Below are 23,747 nucleotides of genomic sequence, written 5' to 3'. Positions count from 1 at the left end.
TATAGCTGTTGAGGATCTTATTAAATACTTTTTGGGAGACCAATACAAGACACAACTCTCCTTTGAGATTCATTGGCCCCGATATTAGTGTGGAGGCGGGTTGGCAGCGGGCGGGGGCGGGGAGGGAGGGGGAGGGGGCGATTTGGTGTGTGGGTAACCCGCCCAATAAAAAATGTCCGTTTCCCACGCGATTGCGAGTCAATTGGAGCCACTTAACGTGGCTTCCGGGTTTGCCGTCCGAAAGCTGCGCAGCGGGCGGACTGCGCACCCGCATCTCAGGCTGTCAAGTGGAGGAGCTCTATTTAAAGGGACAGTCCTCCAATGGCTGCTCCTGGAGCAAACACCCACACAACACAATGGAGCAGCACAGGGGAAAGGCTGCTCCTAGATTCAGTGATGCCTCACTCCAGGTGCTACTGGATGGGGTGAGGAGGAGGAGGGATGTGTTCTACCTGGCGGACTGGAGGAAGTGGTCTAGCTCAAAGTGGCAGAGGAGGTCACCAGCAGCAGCAACGTCTCCTGCACCTGGGTCCAGTGCAGGAAGTACTTCAATGACCTTGTTCAGTAAGTGAGTACACTTACTGATTCTCCTACATTCCGTCTTCCACATCACCGCCCACACCCCCCAACTCATTCTGCACTGCCAACACTACTCTATCACATCACTCCCCACACCCACTTAAGGCTCATCCTCAACTTACCTGCACTTCCTCACCTACCCATTGGTCACCCCACCACTACCACTCAGCCCAATCCTCATACAATCTTATGGCTCTGTCTCATACTCTCACCCTCTGATGCATCTCTTTCACAGTCAGCCTCACCCAAACCAATGCGTTCATCGGTTGGCCACGTCACGGTCACTCACTCACGTGTCTGTACTTTCTCCCCTTAGGAGAAGAGAGCTCAGAATGCCCGGGAGAGGGCGAGGACCGGAGGGGGGCGCAACAAATCGTCGTCCTCACAGACGTGGAACAGGAGGCACTGGAGCTGAGCCGAACCCTCGAGTGCCTGTCCGTTGGGGACACCGAGACTGGCACCTGACAAACGTTTGGTGATGTAACTCATATGAATTGATGTTAACATGCCTTGCCATCTTAGTATGCTCATCGCAACATGACACATCTGTGATCATGGTTAATATTGCCTTCTGTTCTCTTACAGGGCCTTCAGCGACCGCTGTGATGGCAGAGGGCGATTCCTCAGAGGTCCTGCTGGCCTCTGAGGGTACACCGTCACATCTGTGTGAGCCATCTACCAGCGCAGATACTCGCACCTCGGTGGGTCCTCGTCCTCAATTAGTTGGGTTGGCACCTGGTGAGTTAGCACACACGTGAGCATGAGCAGACACTGGTGGCAAGGTAAGCTGTGGAGAGTCCGTGTCGGTGGGAGCACTCCTCCCCAGTCTCTGCTCAGCTGGACACAGATGCTGAACTCTGTGGACCATCCTTTAAAAGGAGAATGATCGATGGACAGCAGCACATTTGCGAGGTGCTGGAACAGGTGCCACGTGCACTCTCCACAATAGTGCAGAGGATGGAGGAGTCCAATTCCTGCATGAGTGGAATGGTGGCTCAGGTACAGAAGGGCATCTCTGAGATAGTGTCACAGGGACGTGAGCACCTCTCTGAGATACTGTCACGGGTAAGTGCGGGAATGTCTGCGATGGAGGGAAGGCTATCCTCCGCTGCGCTTCAAGCACAGCTCACAGATGAGCCCATTTCAGGCCCTGACAACAGCCGTTTGGACTCACAGTGAACAACATTCTGCTGCCTTAAACAGGCAGGCAGATACACTAGCACTGGCCTTATAAGGCTTCACACATGTCCTTCAAACTGTTATCCAGCAAAGTGGTAGGAGTGGTGTGGGCCTGGCCCAGGAGAGGGATGATGGCGATAGGGGATATGGAAGTGGGGACACCATTCAAAGCGCTCCCACATCTCACCCATTCCCCCCCCCCCTCTCAACCAGTACCCGCAATGCTTTGGAGGGGCCCTCATGGGCACCAAAACCCAGTGGGCGTCGGCCCAAAGCATCTAATCGGTTCGGGCATGAACAAGAGCACGGGTTGAAAGGATTACAGGTAGAGAAAGTGAAACAGCTATTGTGTGCCACTTGTGTTTGGAACTATTGGTCCTCTTTACGACCATCTTTGGTATTACCACGAGCTCAGACTCTTAATATTATTGCTTGTCTATTCACATGAAACAAGCGGGACAAGAACCTCATATAGATGTGTTTAAAACTTCTGGAATGGATTTGAAAGCTCCTATAGGTACATTTTATTTAAACCTGGACCCTGTGCGTAGAAGTTGACTGTAGCCAGCCTTTGGTTCCAAACCACATTGGCATTTGGCACAACCAAAGTACGATAATATGGAGCAGAATCTATTATTAGTGCATGGAAAGGTTTTCCAGCGTGGGAGGGAGGAATATATCAATGTGTAGGGCAAAGGCTCAATGGCAAGAAGAGACATTAATATGTAGAGGTAATGTTCCTTTTTATTACAGAATATGATATAATTTAGGGCATTTTTATGATTTGCTTAAATGCCTTTTTGCATGTCAAACTATAATCACTGCTCTCCAGAATAAATTGAAAATAAGTGAAAGCTAATGACTTTTGTACATTCGTTCTCTTATTAGAAGCTTTTAAAAGTCCTGTTTTGGTTAAGAATTGCAGAAGGTTTATGATTACACAATACTAATAGTAAGTTCAGTTCTGATGAAGGGTCATCGACCTGAAACGTTAACTCTGTTTCTTTCTCCATAGATACTGCCTGACTTGCTGAGTATTTCCAGCATTTTCTGTTTTTGTTACTAACAGAGTAATTCTTTGTTGATAAAGGTTTGCTTGCTAACAAGACAACGTGTGTGTGTGTGTGTGTGTGTGTGTGTGTGAGATTTTTCATCATAAACTTCCAGCATTCATTGTTTATTTCTCAACACTTTTTTAATTTGCATTTTCCAAATAACTACAAGTTAATATATCATCGCACGCAATGAAGAGATCATGATTCTCATTCTAAACTGCAGAATGAGGAGGTTGGATGTATTTAAGGGGATTCTAGATAAGCACGAGGGAGAAAGGACTCGAAGGATATGTCGATAGAGTGAGATGAACTAGGGAGGGAGGAGGCTCGTGTGGAGCATAAATACTGGCATGGATCCGTTGGTCTGATTGGCCTGTTTCTGCGCTGTATAATTCTACGTAAGAATACCAAGAAAGAAAAGTGAGAAATTGTTGACTTTAAGCCTCCGCTGTGCGATCATCTCTATTGAAGAGTAGAGGTGGGAGTCTCAAAATTCCTGGTGGGCCGCTAAGCCACTTAAAGTGTGGCAGGGCAGGAATCCTCCTTTCAATTTGCCCTATTATTAACTCCGCTCCAAATCCCTGGTATAAACGCTTGACGTAAAGCAATTGACCTTTGCCACTTTCCTAATGGTAACTCTGTGATCAATTGCCATTCAGGAATTGACAACATGGGTCAGGATGTCATCCTAACGAGTTAAGCAGGTCTGGATTTGTGCAGGTGTGCTTTCTGTTGGGAGCACAAAAGCAGGCAGAACTGGCAGGTGATGTCATCCCACCAGTCCTGCCACCTCTTCCGACGTAAGCACGAGGCGGAGAGGGTCAGACACGAGAAGCACCCATTCCCCTTCCCGTCAGAATTTCAACAACAACAAGTAAAGGGGCAGAGACCCAGCAGAATCTAGTCCAGTCCCAAATTTCTTTCACAGATAAAATTTGTTCTGTGTCACATAGAATGTACAGCACAGAAACAGGCCATTTGGCCCAACTGGTCTGTGCCGGTGTTTATGCTCCACACGAGCCTCCTCCCACCCTACTTCATCTAACCCTATCAGCATATCCTTCTATTCCTTTCTCCCTCATCATCTTATCTAGCTTCCCCTTAAATGCATCTATGCTATTGCTCGTTGAATGTTTTAGCCAGATTCTTCTCGGTATGCAAGAAATTTGGCATGTTCAGCCATTCAGTGAGATCATGGCTGATCTGTAAATATACATAAGCCAACCACAATTGACACTGCAGTGGCCAATTTTTTTAAACTTGTGGTTGCTATAACATTTTTTCTAAAGCAAGGACAATAATATTATCTCATTGTAAGAATTTGTAACGATATACTTGGTTTATGTACGTAAAAATCTTAGAAAACAATGATGAAATTAACTGCATATTTATTTATATCTACGTGTGTGTATTTATTTACCAATATCATAGAAAGGTTACAGCACGGAAGGAGGCCATTCGGCCCATCGAGTCCGCGCCGGCTCTATGCATGAGCAATCCAGCTTGTTCCACTCCCCCGCCCTATTCCCCGTAGCCCTGCAAATTTTTTCCTTTCAAGTACTTACCCAGTTCCCTTTTGAAGGCCATGATTGAATCTGCCTCCATCACTCCCCTCGAGATTGGTGGAGGCAGATTCAATAAAATAGATTTTATTGAACAAATAATATTGGTTATCAGCAGCTTTGAGCATATTGCTTATTTATTTTCAAGTACAGTACTGAGGGAGTGCTGCACTGTCAGAGATGCCTCCTTTCCGTTGAGATGTAAACTGAGGCCCTACCTTCCCATTGAGGTGGACGCAAAAGATCCTGTGGCACAATTCTAAGTAGTGTGGGGGAATTCTCTGGGAGTCCTGGCCAACAATTATCCCTCCATCAACACCATCAAAACAGATTAATTGGTCACATCTCATTTGCTGTTTGTGGGACCTTGCTGTGCGAAAACTGGCTGCCGCGTTGGCCTGCAAAACAACAGTGACTACATTTCAGAAGTAATTCATTGGCTGTGAAGTACTTTGGGACCTGCTGAGAATGTGCAAGGTGTGTTTTTTTATAAATTCCTGGCTCAGACAGCTATCTGTACTCCTTTTGCTGCCGATGCAATGAGCTTTCCTCAAGAGATATCACTGCAGGAAGTAATTTTTTAAGACACAGTTTCTCTGTCTATATAAAGATACAATACAGAAATCTCCCAAATTGTTATACAATTAAGAGATATCTATAATTTTTTTCACAATGGAGTGCTTTGAGCACAGCATATTCCCCATGACTCCCCTTCTCTTTAAGGGGGAATCCGCCTTCCAATAATTGACTGTACAATTAGAAATACAACTTGATGTTAATGATGCGTCAATACCATTTTTTCAAAATGATAAATACGTTTTTTTTAAAAATCACTGCCGCTTGTAAAGTAAACTCTGTCCTGCCTCCTTCTCCACATGACTTCCAACAAGTCATTGGCTGCTACAAATCTATTTTATTGAATCAAGCCTCGGGGTACAAAAATGTCAATGCACCACTGTAGTTACATTTTTATTGTCCTGCCATACAACCAGAGTGGGCTGAATTCGGGTCTGGTTGGACCTATTCCTGGAGGTTTCATCACATGACCTCCCACCTCAAACCACCCCGCCCCACACTCACGCCATTGGTCCATCTGCCAGGCGCGCCACCTTCCCACAGCCAGTTGGAAAGCGAGCAGACTCTTTGTTACCCAATTGGATTCATCTTGACTGTTGGAGAAGCAGCCTTTTTTTTGCCCCCATTTCCAATATTTTTATATTTAATAAATGAAAGTGTTCAAAGAGAAGGAAAAAACTCAGCTTTGTTTAATGCCCCTTTGATTTTTCTCCTGGGTTGCTTGCATCAGTGTTTATGAACAATTCCTGGAGACTCCAGGACACTCCTGAATGCAGTCGTAATTCCCAATCCTCAACCCCTAGCTGGAATCCCAGGCTTGTCTTTCACAACCTGTTTTCTGCTGCCTGATCTATGTCTGTGACATAAATAATTGAGGCTGTTTCTGTCATCCTCACTAATGTTTTAGACTTTATTTTCCAAGCAAATGATGGGATGCGTCAGTAATATAGTACACTGCCCCTTCCACTGCATAACAATGTAAATTTAGTTTTACATAGAATTATATAGAATTTAAAGCTCAGAAACAGGTCATTCGGCCCAACTGGTCCATGCTGGTGGTTATGCTTCACACAAGCCTCCTCCCTCTCTACTTCATCTCATCCTTTCAGCATATCCTTCTGTTCCTTTCTCCCTCAGGTGTTTATCTAGCTTCCCCTTAAATGCATCTATCCTGTTAGCCTCAACTGCCCCTTGTGGTAGTGAGTTCCACATTCTAACCATTGTCTGGGTAAAGAAGTTTCTCTTGAATTCCCTATTGGATTTATTAGTGACTATCTTATATTTATGACCTTTAGTTTCGGTCTTCCCCACAAGTGGAAACATATTCTCTACGTCTACCCTATCAAACCTTTTCATGGTCTTGAGAAGGCTGAGGGGTGATCTTTTTTTCTAGAGAAAAGGGCCCCAGCCTGTTCAATCTTTCCTGATAGATACAACCTCTCAGTTCTGGTTTGAGTTTTAATTTGTTCAAACTAAAGTTTTTTTCAATAAGATACATTTCTATAGCATTCCTCACATATACAATGACATATCAGACCACTATAGGATAAAGGATTGAAATGGACAACAGAGTGGGATGGGGAGGGGTGTGGACTTGGTGGGTGGTAAACGCACATTGAGGAAGACTTTTCTGGGGCAATTGAAGACAGGTAAGGACGTTGTAAGGCAGAGATGTCTAGAGAAGGAGCTCCAGAGGGCAGGGGCATAGTGACCACCGATGGCCAAGGGGGCAGGAAGCAAGGAGCACCCAAGTGTTGCAGGAGCGTGTGGCTAAAGGAGATTACTGGTGTCGGGTGGGAGAGCCTGTGGTGGGACCAGAAGGGTTGGGAGTGTTTTATCCCTGTTCCATTCTTTTTTGATTTGCCTCCAGCAGGTGTCATGCAAACATCAACAGCCAGAATGTCTCATGTACTTACTGCGTGCTAGCGTCTGCCCTGAAGGATTAACAGCTGCTAATGTATGTACACGTGGACAAATAGAAAGTAAGGCCAGGAAAAAGACCATTGGGATCATTGATGCTGCCACTATTCTCCCCAACCTTTAGCAGTGCTAGCTCCTAGGGAAGGCATGAGAGAACGGAGGGGGAAAAAAATCATTGTCAACTTCAGGAAAACCTCTGTGAAAATGTCTTCCTTATTCCATAGGCAATCGAGCAAGCTCCAGGAGTCCAAGGTTACATAATGCAACATTGGATCTTATTTAACCCCTACGAGCACCCACTCCCTCCAGTGTTTGGCAGGTGATAATATCTGGTTCATTACTATGGTATCAAAATAACAACAACTTGCATTTATATAGTGCCTTTAACATAGTAAAATGTCCCAAGGTGCTTCACAGGAGCGATTATCAAACAAAATTTGACACTGAGCCACATAAGGAGATATTAGTACAGGTGACCAAAAGCTTGGTCAAAAAGGTAGGTTTTTAGGAGCAACTTGAAGGAGGAGAGGTAGAGAGGCTTAGGGAGGGAATTTCAGAGCTTAGGGCCTAGGTAGCTGAAAGCACGGCTGCCAACGGTGGAGCGAAGAAAATCGTGGATGCGCAAGAGGGCAGAATTGGAGGAGCGCAGAGATCTCGGAGGGTTGTCGGGCTGGAGGAGGCTACAGAGATAGGGAGGGGGCGAGGCTATGGAGAGATTTGAACACAAGTTCAAGAATTTTAAAAGAAACACAGTTGGTACGTCCTATAAAGGACCATGATACATTTCTGAAACCGTTGGTATAATTCGTCTGATTTTCTTCTCCATAGCTGTGGATTGTGGCGCCCCAGCTCATGCACCAAATGCGTGGCCACCTTCAGTCAGATGGACAACGTACGGCAGTGAAATCCAATATCGTTGTAAGACAGGTTATGTAAACGAAGGAGGAAATGGCACATTAATCTGTTCTGCCAGAGGACAATGGGAAGGACCTAATTTTATTTGTGCAGGTAATAAAGGATCTGTGTGCATAAGGCATACAAAAGAGGAACAGGTGTTCACAGGAATATTGTGCTTCTAATGTGTCACAGTTCAGCAGTAATGAGTTGCAGCAAATCATAGAAAGGTTACAGCACAGAAAGAGGCCATTCAGCCCATCGAGTCCATGCCGGTTCTACGCAAAAGCAATCCAGCTAGTCCCACTCCCCCGCCCTTTCCCTGCAGCCCTGCAGTTTTTATCATTTCAAGTACTTATCCAGTTTCTTTTTCAAGGACATGATTGAATCTGCCTCTGCCTCCACCACCCCCTCGGGCAGTGCATTCCAGATCCTAACCACTCGCTGTGTTAAAAAAAAAAGTTTTTCCTCGTGTCACTTTTTTTGCCAATCACCTTAAAATCTACGTCCTCTGGTTCTTGACCCTTCTGCCAATGGGAACAGTTTCTCTCTCTCTGTACTCTGTCTAGACCCTTCATGATTTTGAATACCTCTATCAAATGTCCTCGCAACCTTCTGCACCCTCTCTAAGGCCTTCACATCTTTCCTAAAGTTTGGTGCCAAACCAGTGTTCTATAAAGGTTCATCGTGACTTCCTTGCTCTTGTACTCTATTTATAAAGCCCAGGATCCCGTATGCTTTTTTAACCACTTTCTCAACCTGCCCTGCCACCTTCAACGATTTGTGCACATATATCTCCTGATCTCTCTGTTCCTGTACCCCTTTTAAAATTGTGCCCTCTAGTTTATATTGCCTCTTTTCATTCTTCCTACCGAAGTATATCATCATGCATTTTTCTACGTTAAATTTCATCTGCCACATGTCCGCCCATGCCATCAGCCTGTCTATATCCTCTTGAAGTCTATCACTATCCTCCTCACTGTTCACTACACTTCCAAGTTTTGTGTCATCTGCAGATTTGGAAATTGTGCCCTGTACACCCAAGTCCAAGTCATTAATATAATTCGATATGTTTTTTGTTTAGCTGATCATTGAAAGAGAACACTCCTTTCACAACATTTCACGGTGGCATGAATTCCTGCCTTACGGTAATTAGTTGATGGGACACACAGTATCATAGTAGGTACAGCACAATAGGCGGCCATTCGGCCCATCTTGCCTCTGCTGGCTCTTTGAAAGACCTATCCAATTAGTCTCTTTCTCCATAGCCCTGTAATTTTTTTCCCCTTCAAGTGTTTATCCAACTCCCTTTTGAAAGTTAGTGTTGAATCTGCTTCCACCGCCCTTTCAGACAGTGCATTCCAGATGTGGTGTGTTTGTATTACAGAACTCCTTTAAGGGCAGTCAGGGAAGACTGCCTAACTGGCTGAGCCACTGGTTCACAGTGACCAGAAAAGATGACTGCCTTGTCTCTGCTGCGGTGATTGGATCACTGTCTCTGACATTTGGTTAGGTGGGCCTTGAAGTGTCTGGAGACAGCAGCAGTGCCTCCTTCACCTTTCAGCAATGCTGATGAATATGGGCCTACCATCGATGGCAGTAAGGACAGGTGAATGCTGCACCGTGTGATTGGGACTATAGTATCACCAGTATTTCTGTGCTGGCGGAATAGGGAAAAGATAGTTACATAGTACAAGTTATAAACTAAGGGTGGTCAACCTTTGAAAGCTCAAGAAGCAGGGAAAGAAAATTCTATCTGAGAAAGAGCCACAGGTTTTCCGACAGGTTCATGTTACAGCTCAATGTGGTTTTGGCCGCTGGGGACTGTTGACGTAGGTGGGGTCAGTTACTTTCATCGATGGCAAGAGAATCTCATACCTGCAGTCATTGGCAATCATCGAGGAGAAAGTTACAATAAAGGGGGGACTTCGTCTCAGCATTAATATTTTAAACACACTTGCGTCCTACACTCTGGTCCTGGGGTGCAGAGCAGTTATTTTTCTGTCTTTAATTCTCATAGAAACTTTGCTCTGCCTCCATCTCTCCTTCTCCCCCCCCCCCCCCACCAAAAAAAAACCCAATAATTTTATGTCACTACTCCTGGTCTTTTAGTTGACCTGAAAGTCACCAGATTGTCTTCCTGCTCCCCACTCCACCATGCTCAGGGTTGCCAACTCTGGTTGGCCGTATTCCTGGAGGTTTCATCACATGATCTTCTGTCTCCAACTGCTCCCACTCGGTCAAATAGCTGTCCTCCCCCCCCCCCCCCCAGCCATCTCCAATATTTCTATAAACTCAAGTGTTCATAGAAAAAAATTTTAAAAACACAATTTATTCTTTTTAATGCCCCCTTTAATTTTTCTCCCGGTTGTTTGCTCCCAGCGGTGTCCTGGAGATTAATCTTTCATTCCTGGAGACTCCAGGGCAATCCTTGGGGGTTGGCAACCCTAAGTGTGGTAGACTGGGGAGCAGGAAGACGAACTCCCGCACAACATTGCGTCCCTTTTCCCCCATCGCTTCTCCCTGGATACCGCTGCCCAGTTGAATGCGTTCTTGTTGCATTGCTGCTCGTAGCTTGACCACACACTCTTGCTCCTTCCAAAATAGGACTTCCTGCTTCTCACTCATCGCCCTTTCAGTCCAGTGCATGCGACTCCTGTTGCCTCCACCACCCCCCCCCCCCCCCCCCCACCCCAATGAACATCTGCAGGTTATGTTAGCAGTGGTTCAACCAGTGATGATGAGAATAAGATGGACAACCTGCACCACAGGCAATTTAGAAGGGGCTAAGGTAGGCTCAGGTGGGAAACAGAAAGAACCCTCCTTCAGCAACACAAATGCTGGAAGCGGCTTGCGAGATGCTATTTGGCCACCCCGGTTATAAATTAAAACATAAGCAAAATACTGCAGATGCTGGAAATCTGAAATAAGAACAGAAAATGCTGGAAAACACTCAGCAGGTCAGGCAGCTTCTGTGGAGAGAGAAACAGAGTTAACGTTTCAGATCAATGACCTTTCATCAGAACTGGAATAAGTTAGAGATTTAACAGTTTATAAGCGAGTACCTGGCTCTGTACTTGCTTATAAACTATTAAATCTCTTAACTTCTTCCAGTTCTGACGAAAGGTCATCGACCTGAAACGTGAACTCTTGTTTCTCTCTCCACAGATGCTGCCTGACCTGCTGAGTGTTTCCATAAATAAAAACATGCTGTGCAATTGAACTGAACCTAACCCAGAGGGGACATTATAACGTTTATCTTTTGTAGAGATTGACTGTGGGGTCCCACCAATAGTACCACATGCAGAAATGGTCGGGGAGCCTAGTACGAGACGAGGGAGTGTTGTCCGTTATCGGTGTGGAGATGGATTTTACACTGTGTCAGGAAGGAATGTGTCTGTCTGTGGAGAAGAAGGACAATGGGAAGAAGTGACACTGGTGTGTGAAGGTAATGTTCTTTTAAATTCAATACCGCTGCTGCTGTGGACTCGATTAAAAATGCAGGGATTAAAATCTCGCTGGGTGTGATTCTAGCAATGAACAGATTAATGCATTTGCCTTAAATTCCCCTGTTCGCTATTTTAACAAAGGTGTGAACCTAATTGTAAAATAGCAGAAAGAGAAATTTCATAGTAAATATACAAAGGCATTTGATATTAAAATTGCGCAGAGTAAGTTCAACTCCAGAGTTATTACGCAGTCTCGAAGTTCTAGTATGTTGGGTTTTCCATCCAGACATCTGGATGTGGGTTTGATTCCCATTCTGAACTGTGGGCTTTTTATTTTTAATAGAAGGGGAGTGGGAGAGCGAGTCAATCGAGTGGAAACCCACAACCTATGAGCAGCACTCTCGCCAGTTTTTTCTTTTCACAATGTGCTGCCCGTCAATGTCCCCTGACAGGCGTCTGTGTTTTGTGCCACTTCTGACAGCAGCCCTTGGGACCCAGGGAGATTTGGGACTGTGGTTGCCATTTAAAGTTCGCCCATTAATTTTGACGCGTGTCAATATTGACGGCAGCCATAGAAAATCTACAGTCCAAGTTTTCCTCATTGAAGTCCAGAGATGGAAAGAGTGAAAGTGGATAAAACGGGGTTCCAATGTTAAATATGCCAGAGGTGCATTTCACACCAAATGATGAACTCGGTGGAATCCTGTTGGGCCAATTTGGATCACGTTATCTGACGTTGCGTTTTGGCCAAGTTGGACAGTGAGTGGAAGAACCAGATGCCTCTCTCTCTCTCTGGGTGATTATAGCTTAAGTTTGCAAAACCTACACTAATTGATTTTCAGATGAGTGGCTGCTACTTCTGGTTGGAGCCACACCAAAAGTAGGCACTTCAAAAATATAGAAATTGTAACGTAAAATATTATTTTATCTGGTGGTAATCAGATGATAATTAGGGAACCCATTCCCTAATAATTGGTTTTAATTGCTAGTTTCTTCAAAGCTAAATTTTAATGTTATATTGATAATCCATTGCTAATTACTTGAAGTGGCACTTTACTGCCAGTGATAATGTACTTCAGTTAATGGCAACATTCCCAAACACAATACAATCCATCAGATGATTCTGTAATTGACCTATGGTAGAGCTGTGTAGAGCAATTAAATTCTATTATCTTCCAGGCTATGTCATTTAACTTTGTTAGGGTTGAAATCAGTTACACTGTGGGTCTTTTTTTGTCATTCCCAGTTAACGATTTTATTCTGTTTAATGAATCCTGCTTGAAGTGGAAAAGGGATGGAGTGGGATCCAGATCTGAGGACACATATTCAGTAAGTGGAGATGCAAAACTTTTTCTTGTCTCTTGTGTTAAAGATTTAGAATTAATATTCATCTCCATATTGACAAAATGTATTGTGTCCTGAATGAAGCACCATACTCCCAGCTCATGTACGCTGATCACACCCAGCTCTCTCTCTCCAACTCTGCACTGTCAGATTACTTGTCCAACATCCAGTCTTGGATGAGCCGTAGTTTGCTCCGGCTAAATGTCTGGAAAACCAAAGCCGCCAACTCCGTGCCCACCCCCCCCCCCCCCCCAACTCCGTTCCCCCCATCATTCTCTGTTTGTGCAATTTCAACTCACTTCCAATCATTCCACTATCTCCTCAGTAATACCATGACATTTCTCTTTTTTTAATAGCCATCTGTGGAAAAACATTTATCAAAAACTTTTTTTCTGAGAATCCAAGCAAATAATATCCACTGAACTTCTTCACGCAATGATTTAGTCACTTCCTCAAAAAACTCAATCCAGTTTATAAGACAAGACCTGTGCTTCCTAAAGCCATGTTGGGTTTCCCCAATACCTGTGGTGCTCCCCAGTTGTTCATTGATAGTATCTTGTATAGCAATACTTTTTAACACCTTCCCTACTACTGGAGTTAAACTTACTGGCCTATATTTTACAGGGTCTATTCCAATGCTTTCCTGGCCAGCCTCCCACCTTGCAACCTCTGCAAACTTGAGCTCATCCAAAACTCTGCTGTCCATATCCTAATTTGCACCAAGTCCCGTTCACCCATCACCCCTGTGCTCGCTAACCTACATTGGTTCCTTGTCCGGCAACACTCTGATATTAAAATTCTCATCCTTGTGTTCAAATCCCTCCATGGCCTCGCCCCAGCCTATCTCTGTAACCTCCTCCAGCCCTACAACCCTCCGAGATCTCTGCACTCCCCCAATTCCTGCCTCTTGTGATTTTCATCACTCCACCATTGGTGGCTGTGCCTTCAACTGCCTAGGCCCTAAGCTCTGGAATTCCCTTCCTAAACCTCTCCACCTATACCTCTCTCACCTCTATTAAGACGCTTCTGAAAAGCTACCTCTGATCAAGTTTTTAGTCACCTGTCCTAATATCTCCTTATGCTTTAACCTTTCCTGGCACATCTCTCGAGGGTCTAATCCAGTCCTTGATTTCACCCTGTCTACTAACATAACTTAAAATAATGCCTTACTATTACTGTTCTCTGCAATGTCATCTTAGCCTTCCTAAAGCTGTTTCCTGTTATTTTTGAACTGTTTATATCTCTCTCTCTTTCTGATAATTTGACCGTTTGTACCTTAGGAACATAGGAACAGGAGTAGGCCATTCAGCCCCTTGTGCCTGCTCTGCCATTTGATAAGATCATGGCTGATCCTTTGCAAAGTATTTATTTTTTGTTTAAATACCATTGGGTAGATTTCCATTTTCAGCGCCGGGTGTTAATCTATGGGATTGCTCACCCTTTATCCAACCCACCCGATTTTCATTTAATTGAAATCAATGAAAATCGGGCGGGCCCTGTACCGGGCGCGTGATCTGCAACCCCCCCACCCCCCACAAGATTACCACCCAGGTGGTGGAGACGCAAACCTAACCCAATATTTCTTCAAGACCTTCCTTATTCAACCACAGCCTCTATTTCCTGGGGATATGAAAGAGAGAACTTTCTCATGATTGCAGATTTCCTTTCTGTAATATAATTAGTACTCGCTTGTAATGCAGCTACAGCACCCTTCCGCTTCTCATCAAGCGACCATCCACTCTACTACCATCAGCTTTAACTCTGTAGCTAATTATGTGCCGTTTTTATACAATATCTGTTTGCTTTCTACAGTTTCGTTACAATAAATTATTATTCCCATCCTAGTTTCAGGTACGTGGACAGAGAGTCTACCAAAGAGAGTTCTTTTCTGAGAAGTCATTTAATTACAGTACAGCAGATGACTCCCCAGTGGTTTGCTTGGACCTGCAACCAGGCACTAACTATACAGTGAACATTACAGCTTTTACAGCACAACATTCTGCATACATACAACTATCAACAGCAGTCACCGGTGAGTAACTAACTTCAATGGTGGAGAGGGGCATAGTGGTATAATGCTGAGCCCACACAGTTGTTGGTCATGTTGCTTTACCTTTTTCTTTGGGACAGGAGGAGAATCAAAATCTATTTTTTTCACTGATAACCTGTTGTCATGCCTTCGATACCTCCTAGACTCGACTATTCCAATGCTCTCCTGGCCTCCCACCTACCACCCTCCGTAAACTTGAGCCTGTCCCAAACTCTGCTGCCCGTATCCTAACTCGCACCAAGTCCCGTTCACCCATCACCCCTGTGCTCACTGACCTACATTGGCTCCCGGTCCGGCAATGCCTTGATTTTAAAATTCTCATCCTTGTGTTCAAATCCCTCCATGGCCTCGCCCCTCCCTATCTCTGTAACCTCCTCCAGCCCTACAACCGTCCGAGATCTCTGCGCTCCTCCAATTCTGGCCTCTTGTGCATCCCCGATTTTCATCGCTTCACCATTGTCGGCCGTGCATCACAAGAGTCAAGTACAATTTCCAGCAAGGTTTGGGCCGATATGTCTTGTGACTGATAAGGCACCTCTTATTGTCTGAGGTACCATTCACAGCAGTGGCAGACTTATGGATTTTTTTGTATCTTGCTTGTTTTCTCGAGTTTCAGTTGTATTCCAAATAAATAGTGATTTTCACCTGTTTTTTCCAAATTTACTGGGGCTTTCTTGGGTTGAATTTTTCTTCCCTGATGTTGATCAGTTTTTTGACACTTTTTTATAACAAAAAAGGGAAAAAAACCCTAAAATATGCAAATTTCTAAATTGGCAATAAAAATTGACTAATAATCCTTTGAGACTGCATAAAGCACGAAAATGATAGAAAAAGAAAGCCAAAAATTAATAATCATTCCATGAAAATGTCTTGCTGTAAATGTAAAGTAAAATTAATATTGATTATTAACGACTAGGTGAGGGAAATTGTTCCTTTTTAAAATGCTTTTAACATTCAAAGCAACAACATTTGCTTGATCTGTGGTCTAATATTTGTACATTAATGCTAGGAAAGAACAGTGAGTGCCACTTTCCATTACTGTTGAGGTCAGTCTCTGTTCATTGTATGTTATGTGACCCTTTTGCAGTTTGATAATTTGTTTTCACTTTCTAATGTAAACACTAAAGGTGCTCATCAGCTTTTTGTGTTCATGTGTAAATACTAAATATACAGCAAGAGACATGAGCTGTTTCTCAAGCAACAGCAATCAATGTGCTTTAACCCTTTAAGTACCGTGTTCTTTGAGAGAGCACTAGGAACCAATACCTGCGGGAGTCACCTTAAAACTGAACTGTGATGGGCAATGGGCCTGAAAGGGCGGTGGAAGCAGATTCAATAATAACTTTCAAAAAGGAATTGGATAAATATTTGAAGGGGGGAAATTTGCAGGGATATGGGGAAAGAGCAGGGGGAGTGGGACTAATTGGATAACTCTTTCAAAGAGCCGGCACAGACGAGATGGGCTGAATGGCTTCCTTCTGTGCTGTATCATTCTATGACTCTATGAATGCACTACACAAGGAGAACTATTATACGGTGCCAACTTTGACGCACTCTTGCCCGTGAGTCAGAAGGGTGTGGATTCAGGCCCCACTCCAAGATTGGAACACACATTCCAGCCAGACGCTTCAGTGGAGTATTGAGGGAGTGCTGCATTGTCGGAGGTGCCGCCTTTTTGGATGGATGAACGAGATCACATGATATCCAAAGAAGAGCAGGAAGTTTTCCCAGTGTCTTGGCCAACATTTAATTCCTAAAACAATGCTAACCAAAAACAAATCAATTGATCATTCATCTCATTGTCGTTTCTTGCTGAGCGCTGCCTCAGTTGTCTACAACACAACAGTGACTATACTTACAACTACTTCATTGGCTGTAAAGTGCTTTGGGACATCCCGAGGGCGTGGAAGGTGCTATAGAAATGCAAGTTCTTTTCTTCCATCAGATTGATCGATGTCCGACTATTGCCGATGCTTCAAACCAGGATCCATGCAGTCGTTTTAGAGAAAATCACATCTATTGTTTCAGCTTCAAAATATTTAATTGGGATTGGTGTAGTCTTTAATAGCCACAAAAGCTTTTCTCCCCTAATAAAAACAGAAAATGCTGGAAATACTCAACAGGTCAGGTAGCATCTATGGAGAGAGAAACAAATTTAACGTTTCAGGTCAATGACCTTTCATCAGAACTGGAAGAAGTTAGAGATTTAACAGTTTTTAAGCAAGTGCAGAGACAGGGAAAAGGCAGGGGTCGGTGGGGGGTGGGAGGTGGGATGGAGGAAAGACCAAACAAAAGAGAAGGTCTGTGATAGGGTAGAGGGCAGGAGTGATTAAATGACAAACAGGACGATGGTGCAAGGCAACATGGGATGGTAATGGGACAAGGAACGAGAATTAAACTGACTGCTTGAATTCTCTGTCCCTCTCCCTGTCTGACCTGCTGGGTGTTTTCCAGCTTTTTCTGTTTTTATTTCACGTTTCCAGCATCCGCAGTATTTTTCTTTTGTTTCAGCTTCCTCTTCTCCACCCCCCCACCCCCCCACCTCCCCACACACCTTCTTGACATAAGCAAGGAACTTTACACCGGTTGTGTTCTGTGCTTTAAAAAATATGTTTTCTTCATTTTAGACCCCCCAGTGCCTGATGTCCAAGTTGTAATTGTGGAACAAACACTGCCACCACTGATCCTCCGAAGAGCAGAAAATAAGAATGGACCCATTAGGTAAGTGTCTCGGATCTTAAAAATAAAACCCAGTAAATGGAACTCTCCACCGCTGATGACGAGAAAGTTTTGAATTTCCAGATTGGGCACCCATATCTCACAATGAGTTATCGTCATCGCATGGACTCTTGAGTGGCATCCTACTACATTTTAAGACAAAGTTACATTTTTTTAAAAATGCCTTCTTTGGACATTTTTTCTACCCCTCCCCAAGCCCTATGCAAAACGGAGGTTCTCAGAGGACGAATCGTGCCATGGTATATGCAGCAAATGTAGCTGCCACTCTCAGTAGGGTTGTGCTTCCCCTGGATTCCCGGCTCTGGATTCCTGACACAAGGAGAGCAGCGATGCTGAGAGTGGGAACTGCTGGTCAATCTGACCTGTCCACTGTGATATTGCGTTGCTTGTGATTTTGTTTTTTTAACAAGTTTGTCGCCAACTCATCATAGGTCGGGCTGTTTTGTCCCAGTGGAAGAGATCGAAAGATGAAGCTCCTCGGGCTGGATGAGGTTGGAAGTGGCCTGGATCTGACCCACGTGTCGGACAGTGCTCTTTTAGCGATGGGCTCAATGGCGCTTAATCATTCTGGTTGATTGCTCCTGGATTTTAACATTTTTTTAACTCTGGGCACATTCCTTCCCGCTCCCCAAGTTGAGGTGGAGCTGTCAACATTGGGGAAATGTCATGAAATGGAGTGATTTTATGATCAAAAAGTGGGAGAATGTTAACAAACCTGTTCAAAATACATGGGGTAGATTTTCAACTTGCCCGATATAGAAACTGCCTGATTATCATTTCCGTTCCCCCTTTCCCTCTCTCCCTCCCCTCCTCCTATTTCCCTCCTCACCCTTTTCCCATCACTCCCTGGTCACTCCTCTTCCTATACCCCTTCAATCCCATTCCTCTTCTCACTGTCCCCCCCCTTCCATTTTTCCTCGTTTCCCCAGCCTCCTCCTCTCCCCTCCCCTCTGCCCTCCTCCTTCTCCCCTCCCGCTCCCTCCAACCCAGCTTGACCCGAATACTACATTGGGCCTTGACCCTCTGTAAGCAACCACCACGGGAGGTCAACGAGTATACAACAACAACTTGCATTTATATAGCGCCTTTAATGTAGTAAACATCCCAAGGCCTTTTTTTAGGAGCAATTATCAAACAAAATTTCACACTGAGCCAAATAAGGAGATATCAGGACAGGTGACCAAAAGCTTGGTCCAAGAGGCAGGTTTTAAGAAGTGTTTGAAAGGAGAAGAGTGAGGCGGAGAGGCATGGCGAGGGAATTCTGGAGTTTAGGTCCTGGGCAGCTCAAGGCACAGCCGCCAGTGGTGCAGCGATGAAAATCAGGGACGCGCAGGAGGCCAGAATTGGAGGAGCGCAGAGATTGTTATTGTTTATAAGGAGCCAGTAAGTGTGTGTTATGGTGATCATGATTTTTTTTTTCTTTCATGTCACAGTGCTGGATTAACGACTCATTTTTGATCCATTTGTTTCCCCACCTTAGTTTTTATCAGGTGGTTGTTTTGCCATTGCATTTGCAACACTCGTTCGACTGCAATTCCCAAAACATGAGAAGTTTCTTTGGCCACAAAAGGGACAATGAAGCATATGTCACGGCAGAATTCATGGCTATGGATGTTGAGGATGGGATGCAATTTTCTGTCGGAGACCGGCTGTACTACAGAGAGTATTATAACGCTGCTTTGGAAACTGGCAAGAACTATTCCTTTCTGTTGAAAACTATTAGTGAATGGAATTATGTAAGTTGATCTTTACAGAAAAACAAACAAAAACACTTTTACTTAACACTTTTAAAAATTGTTTTCAACTGAGGTATTTTCGTCCAGCAAAATTATGTTTGTGGAAAAAGTATGTTTAATATTTTGAGTTCACGGTTCCCTAGACTAATTGGCAATCTGGCCTGGAGAGGTCACAGGGCTAATGCCGCTTTGAGGTGGCTGGTGTGGGAAATGGGGAATTTCATAGCCCTAATATCAGAGGAATACCTCTAACGCACATTGGTGGACTGGGCAGAGGGAGCTGTCAGATTGGCTCAGTTGGTAATACTTGTGCTTCTGAGTCAGAAGGTTGTAGGTTCAAATCCCAGTGGAGCATGTAATTTAAGCTGAGACTACAGTGCAGTACTGTGGGAGTGCTATATTGTCAGAGGTGTCGTCCTTCAGGTGAGATGTTAAACCGAGGCCCTGTCTGCCTGTTCTGATAGGCGTAAAATATCCTGATTGTACCGTATGAAGAAGAGCAGGGAATTCACCTGGTCAGCATTCCCCCTCTTAACCAACACCACCAAAATCAGATTAAATGGCCATTCATCTCATTTACTGTTTGTGGAATCTTGCTGTGCTTGAATTGATTGCCATGTTTGCCGACAGAACAGTGAAGCATTTGCAAATTGTATCTGTCTTCACAGTAGAAGATACAAAAAGCATACCAAAAATAGTAGGGAACTAAGGAGTAAATGAGAGTGAGGAACTTAAAACAATTAATATCACTAGAGAAAAAATACTGGACAAATTAATGGGACTAAAAGTCGACAAATCCCCTGGGCCTGATGGCGTACATCCGAGGGTTCTAAAAGAGGTGGCTGCAGAGATAGTGGATGCATTTGTTTTGATCTTGCAAAATTCCCTAGATTCTAGAACGGTCTCAGTGGACTGGAAGGTAGCAAATGTAACCCCGCTATTCAAGAAGGGAGGAAGAGAGAAAACGGGGAACTATAGGCCAGTTAGCCTGACATCAGTTGTCGGGAAAATGCTGGAATCCATTATTAAGGAAGTGGTAATAGGGCACTTTAGAAAATCATAACACGATTAGGCATGGTTTTATGGAAGGGAAGTCATGTTTGACAAATTTATTAGTTTTTTGAGGATGCAACTGGCAAGGTAGATAAAGGGGAACCAGTGGATGTCGTGTATTTGGATTTTCAAAAGGCATTCGATAAGGTGCCACTTAAAAGGTTGTTACACAAGATAAGGGCTCATGGGGTTGCTATATATTTGCATGGATAGAGGATTGGTTAAAGGACTGAAAACAGAGAGTAGGGATAAACGGATCATTCTCAGGTTGGCAGGCTGTAACTAGTGAGGTGCTGCAAGGATCGGTGCTTGGGCCTCAGCTATTTACAATCTATATTAATGATTTAGATGAAGGGACCGAGTGTAATGTATCCAAGTTTGCTGACGACACAAAGCTAGGTGGGAAAGTAAGCTGCGAGGAGGACACAAGGAGTCTGCAAAGGGATATAGACAGGTTAGGTGAGTGGGCAAGAAGGTGACAGATGGAGTATAATGTGGGAAAATTAGGTTATTCACTTTGGTAGGAAGAATAGAAAAATAGAATATTTTTTACATGGTGAGAAACTATTAAATGTTGGTGTTCAGAGAGACTTGGGTGTCCTCGTACAAGAAACACAAAAAGCTAGTATGCAGGTACAGCAAGCAATTAGGAAAGCAAATGGCATGTTGGTCTTTATTGCAAGGGGGTTGGAGTACAAGATTAATGACATCTTACTACAGTTGTACAGGGCTTTGGTGAGACCTCACCTGGAGTACTGTGTATGGTTTTGGTCTCCTTATCGAAGGAAGGATATACTTGCCTTGGAGGCAGTACAACAAAGGTTCACTAGATTAATTCCTGGGATGAGAGAGTTGTCCTATGAAGAGAGGTTGAGTAGAATGGGCCTATACTCTGTGGAGTTTTGAAGAATGAGAAATGATATCATTGAAACATATAAGATTATGAGGGGGCTTGACAGGGTAGATGCTGAGAGATTGTTTTTCCTGGCTTGAGTGTCTAGAACTCGGGGGCATAGTCTCAAGATAAGGGGTCGGCCATTCAAGACTGAGATGAGGAGGAATTTCTTCACGCAGAGGGTTGTGAATCTTTGGAATTCTTTACCCCAGAGGGCTATGGATGCTGAGTCATTGAATATATTAAAGGCCGAGATAGGTAGATTTTTGGACTCTAGGGGTATCAAGGGTTATGGGGATTGGGCGGGAAAGTGGAGTTGAGGTCGAAGATCAGCCTTGATCTTATTGAATGGCGGAGCAGGCTCAAGGGGCCATATGGCCTACTCCTGCTCCTGTTTCTTGTGTTCTTAATATCCTGAGGACGTGATAGGGTGCCATATAAAGAAAGAAAGACTTGCATTTATATAGCGCTTTTCATGATCTCAGGACATCCCAAAGCGCTTTACAGCCAATGAAGTACAATTGAAGTGTAATCGCTGTTGTAATGTTGGAAACGCAGCAGCCAATTTGTGCACAACGAGGTCCCACAAACAGCAATGTGAAAATGACTAGATAATCTGTTTTAGTGATATTGGTTGAGGGATAAATATAAGATCTTTCTTTAAACAGTTATGCGTGATCTGGAAAATGATCGATTCCATAACCTCAATTTCTGTCGACATGATTCACTTCAAAAAAAATTTGTAAGAATGGGATGAAAAGGTATAAATAGAAAACTCCCCAAATCAATTTGCTGCACTTTGTCAGTACTTCACTAGGCCACTAGGTGGAGGACTCTACTGACGTCTCACCCCATCAGCAACTGAGAAAAGGGATGTTTGGATACTCAGGACAGCTTTTATCTATCTTAAAAAAAGAAGGGAAGCCTAAGGGAAGTGTTCCCAGTGCCGAGTACTCCTCATCTGAATAATTTTGTTTCCCCAGACTTTTTTTTAGTGCTCATAATTCACACAAAAATATTAAACAGGTAGGAAGCTATGGGTAGGAATTGTCGGCAGCAAAAACAAATTTAAAAACCATGGGACTCGGTGTCTTGCAACTTGGTTGGAGATGTCTTGAGTTTACTTGACCCATTTTCCCTTCACTGCAGTCCTGCCGTCTCAGGTGCCCATTTACACTTGAAGCCATTCCAATAACTTCAATCCTGCCGCAACTCAGCATATACCAGAGCCCCAAAATGGCAAGTCGCATGGGATGATGTCTTCTATTAAAGTAATGTATATACAGATGCGGGAGTACATTGTGCAGGAAGTATCGCCCTTACGGGCGAGTACCACTACCAGTGTCTTAAGTTTAAGTTTCAAAAAGCGAGTGACAAGTGGGCAAAATGGTTTGGATCTCAGGAGGGAAAGGGAAAATCCAGTGATCAAATGAATCAAACTGTGATGCATAGAGGGAACAGGGAAACTGAGTCATTTTAAACAGAAGCAAGGATGATAGCAGAACTGAGAGGTTATGCCTATCAGGAAAGACTGAACAGGCTTGGGGCTCTTTTCGAGCCATGACCTGATTGAGGTCTTTCAATTTATGAAAGGGTTTGATAGGGTAGACGTAGAGAAGATGTTTCCACTTGTGGGGGAGTCCAAAACTAGGGTTCATAAATATAAGATAGTCGCTAATAAATCCAATGCGGAATTCAGGAGAAACTTCTTTACCCAGAGAGAGTGGTGAGAATGTGGAACTCACTATCACAAGGAGTGGTTGAGGCGAATAGTATAGATGCATTTAAGGGGAAGCTGGATAAACACATGAGGGAGAAAGGAATAGAAGGATATGCTGATGGGATTAAATGAAGTAGGGAGGGAGGGAGGAGGCTCATGTGGAGTATAAACACCAGCATAGACCAGTTGGGCCGAATGGCCTGTTTCTGTGCTGTAAATTCTATGTAAAAAGCGATGAAATAGCTATAAATGCCCGATGATTTTATACCAGTGAGTGGCAGCAAGTATTTGGACAGATTGGTAAATGCGACTGTTGAAGTATCCACAATAGTAGCATCATCAGGGCCAGCTGCAGAGTCGAGCTCCCTTTTCATCCCAACGTTGTGCCTCAGTTCAAAACCTCAGAAGCACACCTCCGACTAGACATGTTTTAGTGGGTTATTTACCACATGCTACAGAATATATTTTGTAATTTACATTTTTTCCTGTAATTTTATGTTTGTCAAGTGTGGAATGTTTGTGTAAAAAAGAAAAAAAAGAGAGACTTGCATTTATATAGCGCCTTTCACGACCTCAGGATGTCCCAAAGCACTTCACAGCCAGTGAAGTATTTTTGAAGTGTAGTCACAGTTGTAATATGGAGGATGTAACGTTCCTGTTTCAGGCAGGCTCCACTCACAGGTCAGTTACATCAGGGTCAGCAGCAGAGTAGAGCTCCCTTTATTTTGTCCCAAAGTTGTGTCTCAATTCAAAACCTCAGAAACACACCTCCGACTGGACATTGTGACACTTCCCTACCCCACAATTCTCAGAATTAGGGGCAATTTTGTGTTTTTTTTTCTATTCATTCTCGAAATGTGAGCGTCGCTGGTAAGGCTGGCATTTTTACATAGATTTACATAGAACGCACAACTCAGAAACAGGCCATTCAGCCCGACTGGTCTGTGCTGGTGTTTATGCTCCGCACGAGCCTCCTCTTAACCCTATTTCATCTCA

The 23,747-nt window shown here is 44.0% G+C and overlaps 1 protein-coding gene across 6 annotated transcripts in view; it reads left to right on the top strand.

Annotated features, from left to right (window-relative positions):
- susd1 (sushi domain containing 1) overlaps positions 1-23,747 on the top strand; it is an 84,447-nt gene that overhangs the window by 28,672 nt on the left and 32,028 nt on the right. For all 6 annotated transcript variants that reach the window (XR_010962759.1, XM_067983583.1, XM_067983585.1 and 3 more), the window contains 6 exons: positions 7,700-7,879; positions 11,034-11,213; positions 12,461-12,543; positions 14,404-14,590; positions 17,236-17,329; positions 18,828-19,083. Coding sequence is in view for 5 of the 6 variants with exons in the window: in XM_067983583.1 (XP_067839684.1) it covers positions 7,700-7,879; positions 11,034-11,213; positions 12,461-12,543; positions 14,404-14,590; positions 17,236-17,329; positions 18,828-19,083 (980 nt within the window). In the remaining variant the exon portion in view is untranslated. The remainder of the gene's footprint in view (positions 1-7,699; positions 7,880-11,033; positions 11,214-12,460; positions 12,544-14,403; positions 14,591-17,235; positions 17,330-18,827; positions 19,084-23,747) is intronic.

The sequence above is a fragment of the Heptranchias perlo genome, chromosome 4, assembly GCF_035084215.1.
Source record: "Heptranchias perlo isolate sHepPer1 chromosome 4, sHepPer1.hap1, whole genome shotgun sequence".
NCBI lineage: Eukaryota > Metazoa > Chordata > Chondrichthyes > Hexanchiformes > Hexanchidae > Heptranchias > Heptranchias perlo.
The sequence above is the reverse complement of the archived record's forward strand: the minus strand, read 5'-3'. Positions and strand labels throughout refer to the sequence as shown.